Source organism: Lolium rigidum, chromosome 6, assembly GCF_022539505.1.
Source record: "Lolium rigidum isolate FL_2022 chromosome 6, APGP_CSIRO_Lrig_0.1, whole genome shotgun sequence".
Classification (NCBI taxonomy): domain Eukaryota; kingdom Viridiplantae; phylum Streptophyta; class Magnoliopsida; order Poales; family Poaceae; genus Lolium; species Lolium rigidum.
In genome coordinates, this window is record NC_061513.1 from 272,343,799 (window position 1) to 272,352,408 (window position 8,610).

Consider the following 8,610-nt stretch of genomic DNA (forward strand, 5'->3'; position numbering starts at 1 on the left):
TGAAACCGCACTCACTTGTATTTTAGCCTGGTAGGTGGTGGAAATGTGGAATCCACTTTCATCTTCAACTTAACCCCCCTCGCCAACTCCACCCTCGTGAGCCCCAGGGACGTGCCCGCGACGACGACGCCTCCCTGTCCGCGTCTTAAACTTAACCCCGAAGGCCAACCCAGCCCTCTCCCACGTACCCGCAAACCCACCCTCACCTCTCACTGCTCGACGGGGAACGGACGGCCGGGATCGCATCGCATCGCGCGTCGTATAAAGCAACCTGCCCTGGCTACGCGCACCCGGAGGAGATCTTTGCGTGAGCACGCCGGGAGAAAAAAAAAAAGCAACGAGAAAAGCTTGGGGGTTTGTTCTTGGCGTCGGCGGACAAGGGTGCGGTCATGGCGGAGCGCAAGGAGGAGTTCGAGTCGATGATGGAGTCGTTCATGGACATGATCTCCGACAAGCTGCACGGCGACGGGGGCTCCTCCTCCTCGTCCGCGGAGCGTAAGGAGGAGCACGAGTCGGTGATGGAGTCAGTCATGGACAAGATCTCCGACAAGCTGCACTTCGGGGGCTCCTCCTCCTCGTCCTCGGACTCGGACGACGACAAGAAGAAGGGCTCGTCCTCCTCCTCGTCGGCGGACAAGGGTGCGGTCATGGCGGAGCGCAAGGAGGAGCACGAGTCGGTGATGGAGTCGGTCATGGACAAGATCTCCGACAAGCTGCACGGCGACGAAGGCTCCTCCTCCTCGTCCGCGGAGCGCAAGGAGGAGCACGAGTCGGTGATGGAGTCAGTCATGGACAAGATCTCCGACAAGCTGCACTTCGGGGGCTCCTCCTCCTCGTCCTCGGACTCGGACGACGACAAGAAGAAGGGCTCGTCCTCCTCCTCCTCGTCGGCGGCGGCGACCGCCAAGGCCACGCGCATAACTTGCCTTACTCCAGTCAGTCTCCTCCCCCGCTCCGGTCAGTCCCCGCTCCGACCCGAACCCTACGCTCCCGCTCCCGCCACGCGCATGGACCACGTCGCCGGCAGGCTCGCCGCGGCCTCCCTCTCCTCCGACGACCCCTCCGCCGCCGCTGCGGGGAGGGGCGGCTACGGCAACCGCCTCGAGCGCGCCGAGGGCGCCATCGGCGACCAGGTCAGCCCCCTCCTCCCTACCCCTAGTCATCCTGTCCTCTGTTGGAATTCAATCCGCGATCCCTCTCGCTTGCTCTTCCGTGGCGCCGAATCGCTCACCTACGAGGTAGAACCGGCCAAACCGGCGACGCCGTCCATGTCCTGTTCCCTCCCGCATGAGCTTCCAAATTTACATTACTAGCAGATGATATGTCCACATGATTTTGGCTGAATTTAGCTTCTTATTATTGCGAGCCCCTCTTTTCCTAGCTAAGCAAAAAACTTGCACCGCTAGCAGTTCGTAACAAGCTACGAAGGCAGGCGTGTGGTTTGCTCCATGTAAACGCAGCTGATTCCGGTTTCATGTATTTGATCTCAGCTGGAAGAGAACAACCGCCTCAAGGACGAGTTGATGCGCAAGACGCGGCAACTGCAGATGATTGTGGGTTAATTAATTCGCACCCCTCTTCGCGGCAGAATGCGATGTTGCTACTTGCTAGTACAGCTAGAGGAATGCATATTGTTTTTTGATGTACTCAGTTTTTCGTTTTTATTTGGTTCCAGAATGAGGATGGTACCTCCCAAGGTTCCTTCGGTGGAGTGAGTCTAGAACCCCACGCTTCTTCGACAAATCCTCAGGGCACCTCTATCCTTCATCAGAACGGGATCTCGGGAAGTGGAGGAGAGCCCCAGACGCACGAACGGATGAACCACAAGTACCCTGACAGCGGCCACGCTAATGGAGCGTTTAGAAGATCGCCAGGGGAACCGGCTGCTGTGGACAATGGCGGACCGTCGCAGTTCTCCACTCCGTCGTCTCGTTCACTTTCTCCCACCAGGTAACAAAGCACAATTGGGAGGTTTATTTCAATTTCTAGGAGATCAATAACATACTTAAAATAGTGTTGCCATAAATTTTAGTTGGCACAGAAGTTTTAATGTAGACAGTTGTGTTGTAAAATTGTTATGCTGTGGGGAAAAGACTGGTCTGGTCATTGTGTATGTTATCCCTTGCAACTGTGCTCTATTAGGAACATTTTTTTTTCTACAATGCTCAATGCTGAAAGTGTATGTGATTGGACAACAGGCAGATGGAGTCTGATATTCTAGTGCATATACTTGATGGAAGAGAGAAACCGACGAATCTGCCATTTGCGCTTTTGAAGAATATCACAAAGAATTTTTCTGAAGATCGAGTAGTTGGTCACGGTGGATTTGCAATAGTTTATAAGGTAACATTTACTTAAAAAATAAGGAACATGCATGTTTGGGCACATCTACTTTCTAGTCTCTCGGAGAGAAAGAGGTTTTGTTAATCAATGCTCACTAGAAAAGTTAAACAGGGCGTCCTTCCAAACGGGGTTGTTGCTGTGAAGAGGATCAGGAACAACCATTCCATTGACGAGAAACTATTTTATCGTGAAGTTGATAGCCTGTTGACGATTAATCATCAAAATATGGTACGGTTTCTTGGATTCTGTGCTAGCACAGAACATACAGCAATAAAAATTGAAGGATCAAGACAACATATTTACGCTGAGATGAGAGAAAGATTGCTCTGTTTTGAGTATATCAGCAATGGAAGCCTAAAAAATCATATTACTGGTATATAACTCTTGCATGTGAAGTAGTTCTTGTGGTTATTTATCTTCTTTTCTTTCACATATATCCTTTGTGTCACCATATAAAAATACAAATGTTGCTATACATCCTTCAGTGCTATCATGAACAAAGGAACATTTCGTGCTTCAATACTACTCCTTTTTGATGCAGATGAATTAAGGGGACTAGAATGGAATACACGTTACCAAATAATCAAGGGTATATGCGAAGGGTTGCATCATCTGCACAAGGAAAAGCATATATATCATATGGATTTGAAACCTGCCAATATACTTTTAGATAATCAAATGAGGCCAAAAATTACGGATTTTGGTCTATCAAGGCTCGATGAAAAATCAGAAACCATGAGCGAAGACCGTTGTGGATCACTGTAAGCTATACACCAAAAGAACCCACTGTTTTTCCTGGCATTTAACATCTTAACTTCTCTTATGCCATAATAAATCAATCTATCAAATTCATATGCAGAGGATATTGTGCTCCAGAATACCTATTGAATGGCAAGATGTCATTCAAATCAGACATGTTTAGTTTGGGCATTGTAATCACCGAACTGGTGACTGGAGCGAAGGGTATCCCTGATAATAATAAGAACAATGTAAGAGTGCTTTTATCTCACTCTGGAGATGGCCCCCTTTAGAAATATTCTAAATTTTTGCCTTTCCATATTGTTACAATTTTCTCTGTACTAATTAATTTTCATACTTAGCATTATAAGACATATTTTGCTAAGATACTGAAAGAAAAATAAACCTTGTGATTGTCTGCACTCGTATCTCCCACTAAACCACAAAATGAGAGAGATATTGTGATTAATGTGACTAATGACATGGTAGTATTTTATTACGAACCCAAGTACATGCACATTGTGTTGATCTTAGAGCATCTCCAGTCGCGTCCCTCAAACCGTCCCCCAAACGGCGCCGGATCGAGCATTTGGGGGACGTGTTTTGTTCGTGCCGCGTTTGGGGGACGTCGCTCCCCAGTCGCGTCCCCCAAACAAAATTTCGGAAATTTAAAACTTCAGCGAGATTCGATTAAATTCGTCCAAACTTGCTATATATTACATAGATTCAAACAAAATTCGATTAAATTTAAACTAAACCTAATATAGAAGTAGTTGCGGCGGCCGGAGGCGTCGTAGTACTGGTGGAAGTTGTACATGGCGTCGGTGATGACCTCCTGCTTGACGCGCTCGTCGGGCTAGTCGACGGGCTCGTCCTTCACCAGGCCGCTTGGTCCTGCCTCGCCATCATCGGTGAGGTCCACTAGCGGCTTGCCGGTGTCGCGGATGGACATGGCTATCGCCGCCACGAGGTCGCCCCTCCAGGCGTCCTTGTCGTTCAGCCACGCCAAGCACGCCGCGAGCAGCCCTGGGCAATCCTCGGGGTCGTCGCTGCTGGCGATGAGCCGCTGCTGCCGCTCGTACTCCGCCAGGTGCGCCGCCTTCACCGCTTCCTCGTCGTCGTCTTGCTCCTCCTTCACCTCCGACTTTGGGATGAGGAGGGCGCCGCGCCTTTGCTGCTGCCGGCTGCCGCTGCCGCTGCCGCCGCGCCTCAGATTGACGGGCGTCGCCGGCTCCTCCTTCACCACACGCTTGGGGACGGTGTAGGGCGCGGAGTGGTGTGACGAGGACGGCGTCGATCGGGCCGGTCCTGACGACGAAGAGTTAGAGGAGGACGAGTACGTCCTCCTCGGCTGCCAGCGCGCTGCGGGGGACGGTGGCGGTGAGGATGGCGCCTCCAACCTTGGAGCGCCGTTGTGGATGCCGTCGATGACGTTCTCCAGGGTGCACCCTGGAATGCCCCAGAAGAGGACACGCCCATCCCTGTTCTAGCTGTTCGGCCCGCCGACGAGGCCGGTGCTGCTGTGCATCTCCATGCCGTACTGCGCCTGGAAGTAGGCGCCCCACCAGGCGTCGTTGCCTTTGGCTGCCCAGGTCGGATCGGCCCACTCCTCGGCATCGAGTGCAGACCGCCGGGCCCTGATGTCGTCCTTCCAGCGGTCCATGCCCGGCGACGGCGGCGACGGCGGCGGCGGGACGCCTATGCCGTTCACGGCCATCCTCTAGCCGCCACTGCTTGGCAGGCGCATGTCCGGCGGGAAGGTATATCCCGCGCGGTACAGCGCTCACGCCTGCGCCATAGTGAGGGTGCCGCGGCTGAAGCCGTTCGCCGCAGCGATCTTGCGGGAGGACGACGACATTGGTTGGAGCGGCAAGGAGAAGATCTGGGAGCGGCGAGGAGAAGATTTGGGAGCGGCGAGAGATTGGGATGAACCGCATGGCCTCTTAATGTACTGCGGCGCCAGGCGAAGCGGCAGCAGGTCGTTGGACGTAATAACGCCGGCGCGGATGGCCACACGGCCATGCACGACGAGACGCGTCCCTGCGTCGCCTGGAAAAACTGGGACGCCATTAACGTCGCTTGACCAAAGGTAGGCGACGGGGTTTTAGGCTTCCGAGCCACTGACGCATCGGTCCTGCCACGTCTCGCCTCGCTTTTCGTTGTGTCCGGCGTGCCCGGAGCGTCCTGTGTGGGGCGGGGACGGGCTCGGGGCGCCGGACACCGTATCGGGGCACGCCGGACAAAAAGAGGCTTTGGGGGACACGGCTGGTAACTTTTTTTGTCCGGCGCGCCCCAAATCCCTTTGGGGGAGGGTTTGGGGGACGCGACTGGAGATGCTCTGATGAATCTAGCTCCTCTTCCAACTTCTTTGTGGTACATGCCACAATCACCTCCCTTGCCACATGATCTGAATTTTGAGGCACCAATGGGCTGTGTAGAAGATAAACTGGATGAGCATTCACCTTGATATTTTAGTTAACATTTCGGCTTATTCTATGTCACATAATGTGGAACGACAGGTACTTAGAAAATGGAGGCACAGATGGAAAAAAACAGGGAAGGAAACACCATTGATTTACCAACAAGTAGCAAAATGCATGGAAATTGGGTTGCTCTGCCAGGAAATTGACCCGTGCAAACGGCCTTTTATATGGGATATGATACATGATATCAGAGAAATAGAAGGTGTTAATGGTAAATTCAGTGATGACTGTGGATATACATTTGGGCAGGTAAACTCGTATCTCCATGTATCCTCAAGAGCCCTATTAATTATCTGTAGACTAGTTTCCTCTGCTACTTTCTTCTGTTTTTGTTTGTAAACACATGTTCCTCATTATGCTGTTCTCATGGTCTTCTGCACGTGGTATTATTATTTATCAATTATATTTCCCTTGAATGTATTTTAAAAATGAAATAGTATGATTTTTTAGAAGGTTGATGATCAAAGCTTTACAAGTTTGAAGTAAAGCTTCTGAAACACCTGAGAAGGAAGAAATCGGTAGCAAGTATTTTGGCTGAGGCAAAAAGTGGTTAGGCAGGGAATATTTATACTATATTCATGGACTCATGGTTCGTAATATTTAGATCGTTGTTTCTTGCAGATAAGCCCTTACTCAGAGGATGATATGCTTGGGGTTGAACCACTCGAGCTACATTTTCCTTTTGAGATTAACAAGCAGATATCATGCTCACTTAAGCTAACCAACCAGACCGATGCTTACATTGCCTTCAACATCCAAAAGATGAGCCCCCTTCCATACTGCATGCAGCCAAACAAAGGCATTGTGCCACCACAATCTAAGTGCAGTGTTGACGTAACATTGCACCCACAGCACAGGGCACCATGGGATATGCAGCGTGCTGACGAGTTCATTGTGTGGAGCACCAAAGTGAATGGTTTTTCATCTGAGGATATAACTATAAGCATGTTCAATAAAGAGAGTGGTGTGGTTGATGCGATGAACTTGGATGTTATTTTTCACTAGGAAACCCGTGCGTTGCAACGGGTTATAGGTTTATTTTTTATATTTTGAAAGATATGTTTTTAAAACACTTGTATTGTTATGGATAGATTGTTATTGAATATATCTTAGTGGATTGAAATAAATTATTTATCTTTACGTGAAGAAGCCTCTTAACGGGGATGCAGTTATCATCAAGAATTAAGATTGCTTCCTTGTCGCATTATATTACCATCAAGTATGTATGCATTTCTTTGCGGTTACACATCAAATTTTTTTTTTTGGCTCATCCAATTATTTTTCTTATCACGTGTGTCACCCTACACGGATGCAACCAAACCGGTTTGTTGTCATAGAATGCTCATTTGATAAAAGATTTCTTTTTCAATGTCAATCGACCCCTCGGTGGAGTATGAGCTTCTAAAAAATCTTTGATACCGTGCCCAATTCTGATGTTAGTTCGGTACCTGTGACCAACAATGAGAAAAAGAAATGCAATAACTAAAAATGATGGTGAATCAAAAAGAAAATTCAAAGGCAGTAATTGGCACTTCAGGCTTGCTTACTATTTGGATAACTTTTACTGTGCTTGGATGGATAGTACATGAACCGTTCTATTTCCATCTGATAGTGGAATCATTGATACAGAGAATTTTGATCAGTACTACTAATTTTTGAACAACTAAACAAAGTTGAAGGGTTGTAGTTGGTTTTTTTTCTGTGTTGGGTTCGCCGAAACTCATATCCAGCCTATGTATACCCTATGTATTGATACGGTATGTGTATATCGCGTAAGAAAAAAAAAGGTCTGGTGACAGGTTAACAATCTCATCCGCCTAAGTATCGCCCCACGTCGTGCATGCCTTGCTTTAAAACCCTAGTGGCGGGCGCATCGACCAGCGTGGTGGGTGGTAGGGTTCTTCCTCGGCTGGCATCTGCCGCCGGAAGATAGAATCGCTACGCCGCCGGCCGTCTCTGCTATTGATGACGCCAACGACCTTTTACAGTACACGCACGTGACCGTAGATATTTATAAAAATGCGGTACAACAAAACGCAGGCCATACGGGCCTGTACAGGGTTGTACGGACGGTGAACCTACACTGAAATTACGATCCTACCCCGCTTATGAATAGGTATGGGAAGATCTCCACCGTTATCGTGTTTAACATGTCCAGATTTTTTCCAGAAAAGGACCTAGCTCAGAGCTTAATGGTAACTAGGAAGTTTGCGGCGCGGCGCACGCCGCGCCCGTGCTGCCTATGGCGCGGCATTCTTTTTAAAAAGGTGTTTTTTAGGTTTAAGAGTGCGGGATTCCTTTTCAAAAACAGCTGAAGAAACATTTAAAACTCGATCACGCATTTGGTATCAAGATCGTTGGTTACAATTTTGTAGAAATAATACAATGTTTGGGTTGCTAAACTACCGCGGAAGTGCCTGTGAAATAGGTGGCGAATGGTTTGGTGCTTTTGTTTCTAGATCGTTGGTTAAAATATTGTAGAAATAAAATAATATCTTGGCTGCTGAAGTACCATAGAAGTGCCGATGAAATAGGCGGCAAATGGTGGAGTGCTTTTGTTTTCGGTGTTGCTACAAAAGGAAATGGTAGTATTTCTCCGACCGAAGCGGGTGATGCAGTAGAAGAAGGTCATCCCAGGTGAAAATGTGGTAGATAGTGAAGTAAGTATATTTTTTCGATGTTACCGTAGAAGAAAACAACATGATTTTCCCCGAGTGAAAGAGGGGGCGGATGTTGGATTTTTTTTTAAATCACTGTTCAAGAATTATGCACTACTAAAGAAATATCTGCGGATAATTACTGTCCAGAACCACGATTGAGGTTGAAAATTCATGTAAAAATTACTACCCTTGTGTGTTGTTGCAAAATGAACGGCGGACAAATATGCGGCCTTAAATAATTAATAGTAGGTAGTTAATGTACCGTTGAGAAATTATTGTCGTTGTAATATGCGCCCTCAAAAATTACTGTTGACGTTCAAGGATTGCCCAGAGAAATTATTATGGGAAATTATAGGTAGTTACCGCTTTGTAGAAAATAACCGCTA

General features: G+C 48.3%; 1 protein-coding gene and 1 long non-coding RNA gene across 2 annotated transcripts; both read left to right on the forward strand.

Annotated features, from left to right (window-relative positions):
• Positions 1-1,677: 1,677 nt before the first annotated feature.
• Positions 1,678-1,815, forward strand: LOC124659113. The gene is made up of 2 exons (XR_006989451.1): positions 1,678-1,711; positions 1,751-1,815. It is a non-coding gene; the product is annotated as an uncharacterized LOC124659113 (long non-coding RNA).
• Positions 1,816-2,201: 386 nt separating this feature from the next.
• On the forward strand, positions 2,202-6,569 carry LOC124659109 (cysteine-rich receptor-like protein kinase 44). The gene is made up of 6 exons (XM_047197050.1): positions 2,202-2,343; positions 2,455-2,716; positions 2,885-3,104; positions 3,203-3,332; positions 5,601-5,813; positions 6,186-6,569. Exons 1-6 carry the CDS (start codon positions 2,203-2,205, stop codon positions 6,567-6,569), a joined length of 1,350 nt encoding a protein of 449 aa, XP_047053006.1. The 5' UTR covers position 2,202.
• The last annotated feature ends 2,041 nt before the right edge of the window (positions 6,570-8,610 follow it).

Coding starts and splice junctions, on each gene's coding strand:
- LOC124659109 (XM_047197050.1), top strand. CDS start 2,203: ATGGAGTCTGATATTCTAGTGCATATACTTGATGGAAGAGAGAAACCG. Junction 2,344..2,454: donor GATTTGCAATAGTTTATAAG/GTAACATTTACT, acceptor AAAGTTAAACAG/GGCGTCCTTCCAAACGGGGT. Junction 3,333..5,600: donor CTGATAATAATAAGAACAAT/GTAAGAGTGCTT, acceptor GTGGAACGACAG/GTACTTAGAAAATGGAGGCA.